This window comes from Crassostrea angulata, chromosome 10 (genome assembly GCF_025612915.1).
Source record: "Crassostrea angulata isolate pt1a10 chromosome 10, ASM2561291v2, whole genome shotgun sequence".
In the NCBI taxonomy this organism is placed as follows: domain Eukaryota; kingdom Metazoa; phylum Mollusca; class Bivalvia; order Ostreida; family Ostreidae; genus Magallana; species Magallana angulata.
In genome coordinates this window covers 20,995,926-21,013,042 of record NC_069120.1, presented here as the reverse complement: position 1 = coordinate 21,013,042, position 17,117 = coordinate 20,995,926, and the positions used below count along the sequence as shown (strand labels likewise).

Below are 17,117 nucleotides of genomic sequence, written 5' to 3'. Positions count from 1 at the left end.
TTGCACAAGTCATGTACTTCAACCAAAATATTGCTGAGTAAGCCCGCTTTAAATCAAACATTATACATTTATTATACGGATAATTCATTTAAGATTTCCATGTGTTTTTGACAATAAATAATACTCCTTGTGCTGGTATTCCAGAAAATCATATACACTTTACCATTTTTTGGTTTCTGTATAATGTTTTATCTATTTGTATAATTGAATTTTGATATTGTGTGCTTTTTGTTCGGTAAATTGTGGAAGGAAAAGGAATATTATTTAAAAATTTTAACCTTTGTACATACTGAAACAAGAATTTATCAAATCTTAAAAAAATATTTTTAAGTAAAAATTATAACAATTGCTAGTTCCTCTAAAATTGATCATATTTTCACATGCTACATACACCTTGTACGCATGTACAGTGCTGCGCTGTCAAGGACTTATGCTAAAGCTATAGTCTAAAGTTTACGCCTCTAGTTACGCCGCTTTATGAAATGAAAATACGCCTGACTAAGTTTTGGTGCAAGTCCTCTGACTAGACTAAAGTAAGGCCCAAAATTTAGGCCTCTTTATGAAACGAGCCACAGGGTCGTACATATACTTCCCTGATTAATCCGAAAAAAACCCACACTTTCTTTCTAGTTCAATCAAACTCCAAATACAATTATACGTTCCTGCAATCTCATGGTTACCAAACGTTGGATTTAGTTACAATTTTCGATGAATTTTGTTCATGACACACACACTCTCGTTACAAAAAATTCCCAGGGAAGAAATTATTGCAACGGATGCTTTCTCCTCAAAACTTTGAATTCTTTAAAATTTTATGCAAGATAGTTTTATATATTTTATGTGAATAGAATCACATGGAAGTAACTAGAATTACTGTTAAGTTTAAGATATTTTCGCAGCTTGATTTTATCCTAAATTTCCAAATTTTTATACATTTCATTTATGCTAAGGGAAAATAACTCTTTTTCTGACTTTTCTCTCAGTTGTATGTCTAAATGCTATAATTTTTCTTATCCCAACAATTAATTTTAAAATTTGTTTGTGGTTTTACTTTTCTGACACAGTTGCCAATAAAATTAAACAAGATAAACAAGTTTCGGCCTACAAATATTTTACTTTTAACAAAAAAAAGGTACGGTTTTCTGAGGCTAAATCATGTTTTAGTTCATGTTTATCTGACATCTCAAAAGGTGTGATGACATGTATATTTTTTCTTATTATTAATGAAATTTAAGTCTATTAAATTGAAATCAGTTCTGTTTTTCAACTTTCATCAGAGAGTTTTACGAGTATGGAGTTACCTTAAAAGAAAATTCGAATTACATTATATCAACGACCCCTTCCATACAATACAAAAGAACCTATCTATAACTGAGGTACTGTACATGCAGACTCTAGTGCATGCAATTATACTCCAACCCACCTACGTACCGTAATGGTACTTGAGTAGTCGCCATCTTAGAGCTCCAAACCAGTCGTAACATTTCCTTAGTTTTCAACGATTAATTTACTTATAGCCATTAAATATCTGAAGAACTGAAGTGTTGTGCTATGTAATATAGTATAATTATGATATAAACTAGTTATTACAACCCCCTGTGTCGTACATCGTTTACGTACAAGTTCATCTACATGAGAGGTAATTGATAAAGCTAAACAGTCTAGCTATCTATTTTACCATCACATAAAATGAGAGTTTGCTTAACAGATTCCTTCTATTCTTACAAACTACATGTATTGTATTTAAATAACCGATCTCCCTCAAATTCAGCTCTTAAACGTCTTGTATCTTCGTTAAAATTTCGAGTTTCAATCCGGATTAAAAGATTTCTCGGGTTTTTAAAATCAAACCACCGTCTACAGACGGACAATGAAGTCTTTACAAACGTACTTTGTTTGGAAACTTGGCTAGTAGATCAAATTTGTCCATCTGTGACTTCATTAGAAACCCCGTAAAAAATAGTTCGCAGAACTTCCACACCCCATTCCCAGATGAACGAGTACAGAAAGTGTATATTACTCTTAAGTTTGCTTCCGAAAACAATTTTTCAATTTTCGTAGGGACATAAATAATTACATATAAGGATAAACCCCCAGTAACATGTAATTGAAATGTGCTGTATTGGGGTAGTCTTTGATAGATAAGGAATCTATAAAACCATAGAGTACGCTGGAAACTTTCAATTATTATACAAGTCTTAAAATGATAAACCTACTGAACCATCAAGAACCTCTCCCGCATCTCCAAACCCGGGAGAATTTAATCAATTATTCACTGAATAAAAATCAATAGATAGGTAATCCCGATCGGATTTTACATTGTCATCATGGCGACTGGGCTGTTTCATAGTACGTTTATTGCTAATAATCGGCAGTGAATACGTTGGTAAATAAATCCTTGTAAATATACCACCTGTTTCACATCGTTCCGAGCAACAACCACGTATCCGAATGCAAATGCAAGCCAGTAGATGTGATTTTTTGCAAATTTTAACTCTATACATCCAGTAAATGAAATAATACTAAAATAAACATAACGCGGCATGGTTAATATCAGTGGAAAAATAATTCACCAATAATTTTGGTCGCTTTTTTTTTAAAAATAGAATCAATGTTACTCCATCAAATCTTACACAAATAGCGCCAAGATAAATGAATATTATCAATTACAATTGTTCCGTGTATAAATAAATGTAGCATTATGTCCGGAAAACAGGACACAAATAAGGAGAGGCTGAGATACTACGTTTCAAGGTTATCGAGGTAAGTGTACCGCGTCCATACGTAACGGAAAGAAAAGAGCTGCAGGGGTTTTTGCAAGGGAACCTAAAGCGCCCCCAGGAGCACAGGACACGTTATTTGAAGAGAAATGAATTAGAAATAAATATTTACAAAGCGTGATGTTTGGTATAACACACCGAGGGGAAGTTATAGACGAAGAGAGTCGTCCTTTCATAAGAGTCTGTGTGTGCAGGGAATAGGGAACTATCTGTTAGTGTGTCTAGTCAACACCAACGTGAAACACTTCAAGATACACACTCGTCTTTGAAAAACAAGGAAGTAAACGACTACTTCTGCCATCGCTGCATCACCCGCCTCACCAAGTGCATAAGTACTGCTGTCAAATCTATTTCAGATAAGAAATTACATCTTATGTCAACATGCATGTAACTTAAGTGAAGATGGACCTTTAATAAAACCAACATTAACCAATATTTTCATGTAGATTTCCAACAGTGAATTGTTATGTAATTCACAACTTGCAGTTCGTATTCAAAAATATCGGTGAACGAAAATAAATGTAATTGCGCATCTTTGCTTATAAATTACTCAAATCGAATCAGGTGAAACAATTTACGTCAATCGTTCATTTGATCGTGACATTGCTTCATAGCGAATTAATCCTCCAGTTATTCAAGAACAGACAAAATCCATCAACTGCCACCAATGTTAACGGACTAGGAGCTCATTCCACCACTGCTAGCTCAAAGGGGAAATGGAGTGTCGTTTTAATTGAATGAATACATGTCTCACAAACGAATGCACATTTTCAAACTATGTACAAAAAAATCCATAGATCACATGGTCAACTCTAGAATAATTTAACTGTATCTCAGGACAAGCCTTCACTTGGTCTTACAATATCATTTAAATGAAGAACGTTCCATCTAGGCTCATCCAAACTGGTTTTACAATCACTTAGAAGTTTCATGCAATCTTCAACATTATAATACTCGCATTTCATTTACCTTAATTTTGTAGGTTTAACGTTACATGTACTTTCATTGCATAGCTTCTTTTTTTTTTTAATCAAATGTCACAAGTAAAAAAAAAGTGTCGTAGAGAATCATTCCAATTATTTCTACATGTATCTAAGGATATCCATTTCCCTTCACCTTCTTTTGATTTTATTTTAAAAAAAAAAGTCCCCTAAAATTCTAATCGCTACCTTGTTCACAGAACTCTATAAATCATGGTTTCTTGGATTACTGAATGAATTACAGAAAACTTTGAGAAACTTTTCATTTAACTTTTTTATTGAAAAGTTTTTTGCTGAGTATGTATACATGTACATTTAAGAAGTAAAACACTTCTTATCAGGAATATAATAAGACTCCCCTGAGGAAACCTCTATAGAATCTCATTGACCCTTCCAGTTATAACCCCCACCCTCCCCCTTCTCTTGTTCTGCTGAAATTGGTCCCTGGTTTGTAGAAAATTTGGGCAATGACTTACAAACTTGTGTGGGGTTCAGGTGAGCTAAAAAGGCAACAAATGTACTAATTTTAGCAAAACATTTACATCATTTCACTGTTATCCACCGGTAACCATTTAAATATCAATGACAGAATGAAGTCCTCACAGACTGAAAATATTAAACTTTTCCAGCCAACAAAGGAAAGTATAATTGGAGTCAGTATTTCGTGGTATTTCAGTGTAACCTATAAAATGACACACCCACAAAACAACGATAAGTCAAAATTTTATTGCAGATTGTAATCAACGTGCTAAATAACATTCTGATTATAGTATATATATATAGATGTAATTTCGTACAATAACAACCTACTTCTGCACCCTAGGTGAAACCTGACAGCAAAGACAATTAACAAAGCCTTGAAATAGCTTCAGTTAAACAACAGCATTTTGATTTGCAGTATAACACCTAATTATTAAAGAAAATAAAAGGAGCCAAAAAAGGAAACTCATAACATCTTATTCAAAAAGTTATGAAGGAAAATGACTCTACCATACCAGAAGAACAATAACAAGCACTTAAATGGTTTTTCGAGATAACAAGAGAAGCTCAAGATGTTTAAAATGGCCAACGCTTCTGCTTATCTGAAATGCTATAAAAATTAATGCACTTGCACAAGATTGAAGGACTAATGGAGTCACAATAACAGCTCCCAAAGAACAGAGCTCTACATTTAACACACCAAAGGCTATCATTTCCTGATAAACATCATTCCAAAGAGATGCCTGTCGGCTCAGGTTTGATAAGTGGTGCTTGACAGACTGATTGATTCAAGCACGACTGTACTTGCAACAATTCATTATGGTTTTTAGACCGCCTCAAGCAGCAAGATTTTCACAAAAAAATTATTCATTCTCCTATCGAATTTCAATTCACCATTTGCCAAAACAATGATTATCTGGCATGAGATGAATTGAGAGATTAGTATACAATATTTGAAGTGCATTAGCGAAGATCTAGTAATCAAGTCAAAGCCATTTCAATTATTTCATCAATCCTTGAAAAGAAATATGTACTACCAACACAAAGTAGGTTTCAGTTTCTTTGTGCTTTTCAGTTTGTTCATTAAAGTTTTATTAAACCAAAGATAATATCTTGGAATGAATTGTACCCCCTTTCAGTATACTTTATCACAAACGTGTGTATAAATAGCCAATGAAAATGGTCCCTGATCACATGATCACAGAATAGCACAGGACTTCTTGTCCTTGAACGGATTGTCTTTGACGGGGTTCAGTAAGGGGTCCTCTGCTGCCATGTGGTTACAGTAACCGATTATCTCCGCTATGGTTTTAGACATGACCATGCGATCCACCTTTAGGTGGTGCCTCATTTGATCGGCGGTGCCTCTCAACTTGGCGATCTGGTCGCTTTTGGTTTGGAATGGCATAATGTGGACAACAACTACATGCAAGAAAAAAATAAATAAAAACAAAACACCAAACAAAACAAAAATGCTGCATGCATCTGTTGAAATCTGACATACTTTTCCTTTTTTTCCCCTTCTTCGAAAATCATGTTATGTAAAAATTAATAAATTGATGTTTATTCCAACAAGAAGAATACAGTTTGTCAGATCCCCCCCCCCCCCCCCAAAAAAATTAAAATAAAATGCAAACAAAAGTAAAAGCACAAAACAACAACAATTACTTTAACAAAACTTGAACATCACTGAAATTTCATTTTAGGTGAAACTCATTGCTCTATAGAGTGAAATTAAAAGGAAAGAAACATTCTACTAAACTAAGTGCAACTTAGTATAAGTGAATAATTCTTCTTTTAACTTTTCCCGAAGACACTGAACCCCCATTCCCTTAAAACTTTAACTGTATCATATTTTGTTCATTATATATACAGTATATATATATATTGAATATTTCAGCCTCTAGTCTAATGTGATAAGTTCTACAACATTTATATTCAACACAACATTCAAGTTAAAATCCTATATATATACCCACAATTCCCTACTGGGTATATCAAATCCTAAACCATTTCCACACTGTACACATTTAACATCATAACAACATGTACACTTACCTGGGATTTCAAGAAAACCAAAAAAAAAAAATTTCTCAAATGGTTCTTCTGTTGGAAGGACCTAAAAGGAACAAACAACAGATTTATATCCCAACATTTGCAAACTGTAGATTTTAAAATCCTTTCATCTTTAAAAAATGTATATAAAATGTGATACACAAATGTATAAACAGAGTAAGCCAGGCTTTTCATCAGGACTAAGGAAATGAGCAAATGTTGATTCAGGAAGCTGGATTCACTCATATAATGCACGCATTTTACACCTCCAACTTATATATATATATACTTCTTTGTCATTGTGTTTTCTTCATATCATGTTTCCTACCTTATGACTATGTTCTATTTAAGGAATAAGGTTCAATCTTTGAGTATCATGAGGTGATAATTTTGGTTGGTGCGTAATCAAATTCAATAAAGCCCAAGAGGCTTTATGATAGATTTGATCACCAAAATTATCGCCTCATAATATTTAAAGAATGATACCTTATTACTTATATTCATATAATTATCCGCAATTATATGATTAAAATTTTAAATGTAAATAAGGAAATCCAACTGGCACCCCAATTATACATCATTTGAATTTATTGGACTGTACAGTACTAAATCATTAATTAGTGTTATCACAGGCAAAGAAACTCAAAAATGTAAATATTCATAATATCTACATGCAGGTATAAAAATATAAATGATTCCAATAGTTTTGACAACTTAGACCACTTGTCAGAGCTAATTTAATAAACACCGTCACCATGCACTCATTTTTCAAGCCTGTGTGACTTTTAATCAAGTATCAACAGTTCAAGTACACTAACACATTCATCAATGTCAGCATACCAGACTCATTATACAAATGGATATGCCAATCCGTGTCTCTCTCTCCCCCCCCCCCCCCCCATAAATATATATATTTTTTTCATGTATCGTGTCTAACATTTTGGTCATCTTTTATGAACTAAAAGCAAACTTCATAACAAATAATACTGCATGCACAATAATAAACTAGGAAAATTGTAAGCAATTACTGCATATTTCCACATTTGATAGATATTTATGATAGACTAATGTATCATACACAGTATTCAAAATCATCATTAAATAAAGATCATGCACACAGTCACTACCGTATTTAATGTCTGTCGTATATTAAACCTATACAGTACTTACTGGTATATTTATTTGATATCAGTGGTATGTTTGTGTAACAAGTGTTACATATGGTAGTTATGGATGCTAATAAGCAACCGGGAAAGAAATTGACTAACAGTAACAAAATAGATAATCATTTTTGTGTACCTGTGCTCATAGCAAATAATCTTTGACATACCAAAAAAAGGCCCCCAACAAACAACAACAGGAAATTAAAACTGATATATGCATATGCTCTCTTCTCTAAATTACAGGGTTGGTCCCCTCTTCTCTCATTTACAGGGTTGGCCCTCAAGTTATGATATTTAACAGTTGTACAAACCATATTTCACCATCCTGGTGAATACTAAATATTTTCTCCTCAAAAACCAATTTTACAAATCACTTAATCTTAAAATCGTCCAATCAGTTAATGGTTTACATCAATAAAAGTAATGATAAATCAACTTTTAAGTTAGTATGCTGATTGAGATTATGTGGTAAAATGAAAATTTTAATGCATAACAGTCACTTTCCATTGATTCCTTACTTTGAATGTTATTTTTTGTACCTCATTTTGTACCATTATATGATTTTTGAGTGAAAATAAACTGATCTGAACTGATTAGAACTGAATTGGAATACTGGATTATTTGATTTTAAATGTAAACAACTAAAGATGGAAATTAAATAAGACAAAATGATAACTCTATTATAATTTACTCCAATAGCAGCTATCGGCATGTTTACATTGTTTCCCACGAAATTTCATTCAATACAGTATTATACATAAAAGTTATCTTCAAGTTTATGCATTTCTAAAATTACAATCTAATTTAGTTAAAAATGATGTCAAGAAAAAAAGAACGGTCTGAAGTATTTTGAATAAAATAAAACAGAACAAAATGAACCCTGAATCATCCCTAGTCCTATAACAGTGTTAAATATACAACAGTTTTGTTTTTTATGTACACAATTGGGGTTTTTTCAGTCCACATGATTTTTTTTTTTTCATTAAACCTTTTTTAATACATAATATACCAATGTAAGAATTTCAGAAATCTGAACCTTTGAGAACCCTAAAGTTTGAACCATAAAGGCATGATTTCTCAAATCCATGAGAAATTGTACCTACTAGATGTGACATACTCCATACACATTCAAAAGAAATCTTAATTGAAACATTAAATTACTAAAAGGCAGATTGAAAGTTCTACGTGATATTTTACTAACTTGTTGTTATATCTTATTTTCCTTTAGAATTTGTTTCATATTTTTTGTGCCTGACAATTCCCATTAATGAATGAGTAGAGGTGAACAGAAAGTTCAATGCCATTGTTAACATAATGTAAAAAGATTTTAACTGTACCTTTGGGCACTTGATCATAAAAACATTTCTGTTTACAGGTAGATGTCAAGTTTTATTAATAAAAAAAAAAGAGAGGGGACTTAATTTGACCCCCACTTCTTTTAAAGACTTAGTTCAATAAAACTGACGTAAACATATAAGAATTATATCATGTCTGGTAGATATACTTCTTCTATAAATGTGTATTTGACTAATCTTCTGAAAGGTAATCTAATTTGACCAAAAATCCAACTTCAACAGTACAACTTGTACTTATTTTCATACTGATTCTATAAGGACAAATTCTTTCCATCAGATCAAAACAGATCCTCTTAATTGTGCAGTGATGTGAATGGATCGAGGTGTATATGGTATGAAACAGCAATCTGCGACATTTTATACAGTGTTATACAAGTATGATTATTTCTGAGTTTCTGTCAAAATAGCTGAACCAATCTACATGTATATGATGTAGATAAATTAAGCAACCCAATAAACAGCTTAATAAAGGGATTTTATGAAATTATCCTTCTATTCTTAAATATGTTCTCTGTAAAAATACCAGTTATAACACAAATTTGTACACTGTAATAAAGAACTTTTGGCTTGAAGAATTTTAGAGAATACATTAATTAGTTTAGAACAAACTTTTGATGTTTACATTGACAATGCCTTTTGCATAGTTATCAATACCCCAAAAAAAATTTCTTAAAATTAAGGCAGAGATATTCTACGACATGGTTCATTAGTTAGAGACCCTTTACTGAATAAGTATAGAAAATACGAGAGGAAGGGTATGTGACTGCTGCAATGTGACATTCTCTCATCTGTGATTGATGACGCGTTGTTATGGACCATATATTTCCATAAAACCGTGAATAGAAAACTTTAAAATACAAATCAGTGACAAGATAAATAAATGGATACCTATAGTACCTGGAACAAAATTATACTCGAATATTAGCACGTAAACTGTAGACCTAGGTAATCATGTTAATCTTTCCATAACCAATAACGTTATAAATGCAAAGCATAAGGTTGAGAAAAACAACATTTCTTACAATGAGTCAATGAGCGTAACAGACAAATTTGATAAAGTAAAATCAGAATAACAATCTCACCGATTTGGGCTAAACTGTAGGACGAAGATGTAGGTACAGCGAAAATATAAGTCGCACTTCCTCTACGAAATGTCAACACCTTTTTTACCATAAAACAATATGGCGCAGGCCTCGTTTTCGCATTCGTGAAAAATCAATATTTCAAATTGTTACATAAAATTGTTTGAAAGATTTTTAAATAAAGGAAAACGAGTTCAATAAGCATATGGGTTTAAACTGATATTTAACAACAAGAAATTTTGATTTATTAGACAATCTCAGACAAAGACCCGGATTATTTTGGATTTTATTTTTTACATTAAGCGTTTCAAAGATTCAGATTGCTTTCAATGGTGGGTGAAATCCGAAATTATGATCTTTGATGTCTAGTCATTAGGTACTCGATTGATTGAGAGTGGTTGATAAAGTTTTTAAAGCTAGTTATTTCACCAGTATCAGTTTTGTGTACCCCTTTAGTTTGGTGAATTTGGAACCAGATTTTCTTTAGACAATTGCAGGCCTTATACCAACTTTCATCATGAAAATTTAGAGAATTGACCATACTTTCTTTTCTGTCTTATATTTAGCTGACCTGATCCTAAACCCCAGGTTAGCTTTCCTTATCACGTAGTTCACGTAGACTTTTTAAAAAATAAGTTTAGGCATCTCCATTTAATGGTTTATATCTACAAAGACCTGATTTTTATTTAACTTACCACAAAATATTCTAGAAATAATAATCCTTACGTGACAAGGCTACGCTCAGGTCACAGTCTAGAAAGAATAATCTTACTGTGACCAGGCTACGCTTAGGTCACAGTAAGACTTCGTCCTATATACTTGCAATGTAGCAAATCAGCGAATCAGATCAGTTTAGCGTCGATTTTAAGTCTTTTAAAAATAATCTGCATGTGGAAAAACGCATTTTTATACATTACAAACATTTTTGATCATGCATATGTAGTTTAGTCCACAAAATATCCATTTAATGAGTCATACCAAGGCATTTTGTTAAAATACACGTTTGAATTTTCCTGCCATTTTGTCGGAAATCGCACTTGGAATGTCTCGGATTTTATCATTAACATGGCGACCATAAACAGCAGATTTTCAAACGTGATGTTAAAAGTGGCAGTGATTTCATTGCAATAACAGTAAATGTGGTAATATTTGATTATAAAAGAGCAACATTGTAGGTATTTGAGAGCAATCATTTAAAAATTTTGGTGTGATACAACGCGATATGACTTTTTCATTTGCTATGAAGCGAGTAAATGGGACGAATTTTTTCGTTAAACCCGGTCTATAGGTTATCTGTCATTTTAACGATGGAACATTCTATCTAGTCACAAACGGAGTCCATCCCTTAGACTTGCAACGTAGTAGCCACAAAGTGGATCTGTTCGCATGAAGTTGAAGTCTGTTATATATAAGTTCATGTGAAAGGCACATAAATATACATTAAAAACCTTTTATGCTAAAGGTGGCATACTCTATGACAACATGTTAGAAGAGCAGACATTTCACTCAGCTTATTTCTTCAAAGTAACAATGCTGTGAAGAATTTGCAAAGAAAATATATTAAAATGCCATATTGCAGAACATTTAAAAAAATCTTTTAACAATTTTTTAGGTTTAATTTTGAATTTGAAATGCTTAATTTTTAATAAGACATAAATCAATTTCTATAGATGAGATTTCGGGACAGAATTCAAATTGGCAATATCAAAGCGATATTAAAACAATATCACATGGCCATGAAAACATTTCAGTTTGAGCTTGGTTACTTTTTTTCTTACTAAGTATTTTTAGTGTTACTAGAAAACAAAGTCTTTGTGTGTTTAATAACTAAATCAAGAAGTCTACTTTAAATTACAGATAAATTGCAAAGATGAACATTTTTGGTGGAGGAAACACAACTTTTGGAGCTACTGCAAGCACCAACTATAATGCCATGAAAGATATTGAGGTAAGCTATATTATACCTTAGGTCTATCATTCCCATGTTCACTTACACGAAATATTGCTTTAATGACAATGCTTTCTTAAAGATACAATTTCAGTTGTCATATCCCATTTATGGCAAAATTTGATGAAAATTGTACTTTGAAACAGTTTTTAGTTCACCTGAGCCAAAGGCTCCAGTGAGATTTTCTAATCAAAATTTGTCTGTTGTCCATCAAATTTTTACCTAGGGGGTAGGATTGGGCCACGATGGGGGTTAAAATTTTACATAAAAATTTGTAAAGAAAAATTTTTAAAAACCTTCTTCCTCAAAATCATTTGGCCTGAAAGTTGAAACCCATGTGGAATCATCCTGAAGTAGTCTAGATTCAAATTTGTTCAAATCATGGTCCCCAGGTGTAGGGTTGAGCAATGGTTAGGGGAGGGAGGGGGTGGGGGCAGTTCAAATGTTTACATACCAACATTAAAGGTTAAATTTTTAAAGAATCTACTACTCAGATACCATTTGGCTTGTAAAGTTTGTTCTTATGTGGAAGCTTCCTTAGGTAGAGAAGATTTAAGTTTGTTCAAATCATGATTAATGGGGGCAGGATGGGGCCACAATAAGGGGGGGGGGGGTTTAAATTTACATGTGAACAAATAAAGTTAATATTTTTAAAAATTTCTTCCCAAAACTATTTTGCTAGAAAAGTAAAAAATTTTGTGGAATCATCTCAGGTAGTAATGATTCAAGTATGTTCAAGTATGATCCTAGGGGGTAAGGTGGGGCACACAATGGAAAGGAGGAACAATATTTACGTACGAATATATAGTGGAAAATCTTTTAAAAAATCTTCTCTTAAAACATTTTGCCAGGTAATATGAAACCTTTATTGAAGCATTCTCAGGTGGTGTAGTATCGAGTGTGTTCAAATTTATATTATTTTTGAAGTTAAGGTGGAGCCACAATGCTACAATTTTTACTCAGGAATACATTGAGGAATATTATAAAAAATCTTTATTATTCATTAGGGACTTAATGTTGAAAAATGTGCAAAAATAGCAAAATTGTACAGATGTTTTCATGTTTGATTTATTAAAGCTATTAAGATCAGAATTGTGTCAATTTGGTATTGTTGCTCAGGTGAGCAATATGGCCTCTGGACCTCTTGTATAATCTATTTTCCAATCTGCTTCTTATAAACATATATATTTGATAATATCAATAGGTTTGGTTGTTCTTACTTACCAAGTTTTAAATTAAATATAGCCAAAAAATTTAACAGGTCACTTTTAATTGTATACATTTAGGTGCAGTCCCCTCCTGATGACAGTGTCAGCGTGGTCAAGTTCAGTCCTGCCACTAACATGCAGTCCACTTTTCTGATAGCAGGAAGCTGGGACAACAATGTAAGTTTCATTACAAAACTCTGAAAATTTGAATGTTTTGAAAATTTTCATTAGTTTCAAATCATACTTTGACACAACTAGGCTTTAGTAAGTCAAAAAGTACATTACAACCAAAATTTGATTTTGAAAAATTGGATTGATTATCAAGAGGTGATACTGCATAACATATGTAGCGGTAATAGTTCTGTAAAATAAAGTATGACTGTTAGTATGCAACAATGTACATTAATAAACTTGGCTTATTTATTGTAGGTTAGGTGTTGGGAAGTGCAGCAAAGTGGACAGACTGTACCGAAGGCCCAACAGACACACACTGGACCTGTCCTGGATGTAGATTGGAGTGATGTCAGTTCAGATTAGTGTTTACCCTTTTACCCAGAAAAATGTGTCGTAACTTACAGCTGTAGCTAAGTACCGTAACATTAACATATTACATTTTGCTGTGTAATCTATTTAGTGTATGAAGGGAAAGCGGCTTCTGCTAAATCAAGTACATCACTAAATGCCATGCATAATTGAATATAAATAGGGACATTCAAGAACACAATAATTCAAATCCATGCTAATTTGTTACAAAATCCTTTTCCACAAATATCATACATGCTAAATATAATATGTTTACAGTATTTGTAATTTTGATGAATGGCAAAAGTTCTGTGTTTACCATTAAGAAAATGACATTTTATGAATGTTTTCTTTTTATAAGGATGGAACAAAAGTTTTCACAGCATCTTGTGACAAAACAGCGAAGATGTGGGATCTGCAGAGTAATCAAGCCATTCAAATAGCACAGGTTTGTATTACCGTATTTTTCCGACGATTAGTCGGTATTTTTTTCTCTGAAGCAAAGCACCCGACTTATCGTCTTGTTCGACTAATCATAGGCTCGAGGTCAGAAAATTGTTAAAAATAGCATTTAAAATCTTGGTTTTAATCATCTTGAGTTGGCTGTGTGATTGAAAATTACATTGTTGAATTCATTGTTCATCTATAATAATTATCATTTTCACTCATCTGTTAACACTAAAATATATAATAATAACAGTTATTAAAAAAATAGTATATTGTCTTTAATCAATTAAAAGTTTTACCGTTCCGTTTTTATAAACACATCGTCACATGGTTCTATGTATCACTAGTAGGAAGATAACATTGCGCAGTAAAATTGAAACCAAATTTGAATGGAAGAAAATATTGCAGTACATGTAGGTCCGGGGGATGTTTTTTAAATTAAATTATTTTATTAGTAAAGAGTTGTTGGTGGAAAGTATAAATCAGAAATATTTTATGGTCAAATTCAATCTTAAAATACGTAATCGGCAATTATCGATACTACTGTTTATACAATAGGCTGACACCGGTTGTGTTAATAATCTTGCCCTGAGGCTGAGATCTTTATGGCAAATTCACTCCCTGTATATATAAAGAGTATCGTTATAAGAGTGATTATAGTTCATTGATTAATTATTGTCCAATTCTTATATTATTGTTAGATAAATTTTTTAGGAAACGTATGTATGTCGTATATCGTCATTATCAAGTCGTACAAATGATCGATCTATTTCTAACAGTGTCTATGTAAAACAAAAGCGTGTAAGTACATAACTGAATACAAAGTAAACAAGTTTCATCAAATCATAGTAATTGCTAAGCTTTCTGCACTTGAGATCCCCCTTTGAAGTCCGACACGAGACAAACATTGACCACGCGCCGAGTCAACAGGTGGCTGGTTACGTAATGGCGAATACATTGGCGATAGTCAGGATTGGATAATCATTTTAACGCTTGGGAATAAAATATTTCTGACTAGTAAGTTTAGTTTTGCATAACACGCGATATCGGAAATTGTTTAAAATGCAAGCGACTTTGTAGATGTTGCCGGTATTTGAAAATATGATGCATAAGTATAAAGTGTAATTGTTTAAATGTTAATCATTAATAATAATTGGTAGCAATATCGGGGACATCGTGGCATCATACACTGATGATGTTACTGCAGTTTTATACGCCATTTTGAAGTGATAAGATCGACGTATGGTCTGAATTGATGTATCGTAGGATTTGTTTAAATTTTGGCTAAAAATGAGCAATTCGACTAGTCGTCCGCATCGACGAGCCGTCGGGAAAATACGGTACTTCTTTTTTTTGTTGGAGAAGTTGGAAACATGATGGTCAATATGACATTTCCATAAGTTTTTTTGCCATAGTTTACGCAAATTTAAAGATGTACTGCTCCCAATATGTGATTGCCTTTAGTTAAAGCTGACATGAATTCATAAAAGCATTTGGTCGCCATATTAGTTTGGATCACTCCTCTTCTGCCACTGGGGTATAAAACCAGTTGAAAAAGTTAAGGTACGTTGCTTTCTGATCGAGGCATTCCGTTTGCACAGACTTCTAAATGCATGAACTACACATTGTAGTAATATATATATGTTTATAATAAAGAATAAAGGAAACAACAAAAATCAGTAAAAACCCCGGCGGTACTACATCCAACACAGTAGCTAAATGATAGTAAAGAAAGTAACAACGTAACATCGTTTTCATTGGTTTTTATAAAAACGCTCTGTTTATAAAATTCGTGCGATCATTGACATTGCTCAATCTGCCACAATGTGTTTTTTACGCATGTGCGATGTAATAACATACCTAGGAAAATGGTCTACAATTATCGAGGATTTTCATATTATCTGTACCTGGATTTCTGGCTGTTTTGTTTCATCATTCATTTGATATTCTTTGCCAGCGCACTGGCTGTCATATAATTTTGATTCAAAATGCGTTTTTACACGTCTTTTCATCCTTTGTAACTTGTTCGGGTGTATGAAATACCTGAATGAGGTGAAGCATGAATAGTGCTCGCTGCCTTATATAGGGGGTATGTAGCGATGAGCATAACGATAGAAATCGACAACTAATATGGCGGTATAGTCAGAGATAAAAGGGAAATAATACGTATTCATGAATTCATGTCAGCTTTAATTAAAAGATTTATAAATTGTGTATACTATATACATCTTTTATTACATTACTTTTGTTGCTGCAGATATGTTTAAATTAAGAATACTAATCATGACGAATGATTTAATTTTTTGTTTGTTTATAATGACAACATTTATCCACCTTAAAGAAATTGTTTGTTTCAATTAATTAATGAAAATTTACTTGAATTAAGATGTTTTTATTAGCCATCTTAGCAGCATCTTTTTTGAATTTTTTGTTTTGAGATGGATTTTCTTATCAATAAAAGTAGTTTCATATTAAAATTTACATGCAACTTAAAAAAAAATAATTTTCTTACTCTAATGTTGATACAAAGTTTAATGATTATATTAGTAAAAGAAAAAAATTAATTCTTTTATGGTGGACACATTTTGATGTTCTATGGATTAAACTTTGTAACATGGAATTTATGTAATATGAAATTTTAATTTATACAAAATATGTTTGAAAACATGATTTTTTGTGATCTAATGGCTTGACATTCATTGGTATGTTCTGTAGCATGAAGCACCAGTAAAGACTATTCACTGGATTAAAGCACCCAACTACACATGTGTCATGACAGGAAGCTGGGACAAAACACTAAAGGTAAGAGCAAACATGGCTTAATTTGAAAAGTTTGCAGATATTAGCAGACTGACAAAGAATGCAATTCAGATTGAGGAGTTCAGATACATGTATGAACCACTGTTTGCTAATGATAATATTTTCTGAATTCAATTTAGAATTTCAATGACACTTAACCTTTAATTATCTTCAGTTCTGGGACACAAGAACTCCGAATCCCATTGACACCATTCAGCTTCCGGAACGTTGTTATTGTGCAGACGTAGTAAGTAAAGAATTTGTTAGATAGTGAATGAACTTTTTAAAAAAGTGGCAA

At 32.4% G+C, this 17,117-nt stretch overlaps 1 protein-coding gene across 3 annotated transcripts in view; it reads left to right on the top strand.

The window, feature by feature from the left end:
- The window catches only part of LOC128165290 (mRNA export factor-like), a 105,227-nt gene that overhangs the window by 84,988 nt on the left and 3,122 nt on the right, over positions 1-17,117 (top strand). Inside the window, exons 1-7 of one of the 3 annotated variants that reach the window (XM_052829686.1) lie at positions 10,102-10,227; positions 11,753-11,843; positions 13,130-13,228; positions 13,481-13,573; positions 13,935-14,021; positions 16,736-16,822; positions 16,995-17,066. In XM_052829686.1, the coding sequence (XP_052685646.1) occupies positions 11,766-11,843; positions 13,130-13,228; positions 13,481-13,573; positions 13,935-14,021; positions 16,736-16,822; positions 16,995-17,066 (516 nt within the window). In that variant the 5' untranslated portion in view covers positions 10,102-10,227; positions 11,753-11,765. Of the gene's footprint in view, positions 1-10,101; positions 10,272-11,752; positions 11,844-13,129; positions 13,229-13,480; positions 13,574-13,934; positions 14,022-16,735; positions 16,823-16,994; positions 17,067-17,117 lie in introns of those variants that run through there. The other 2 variants (XM_052829685.1, XM_052829687.1) reach the window with 2 other exon arrangements.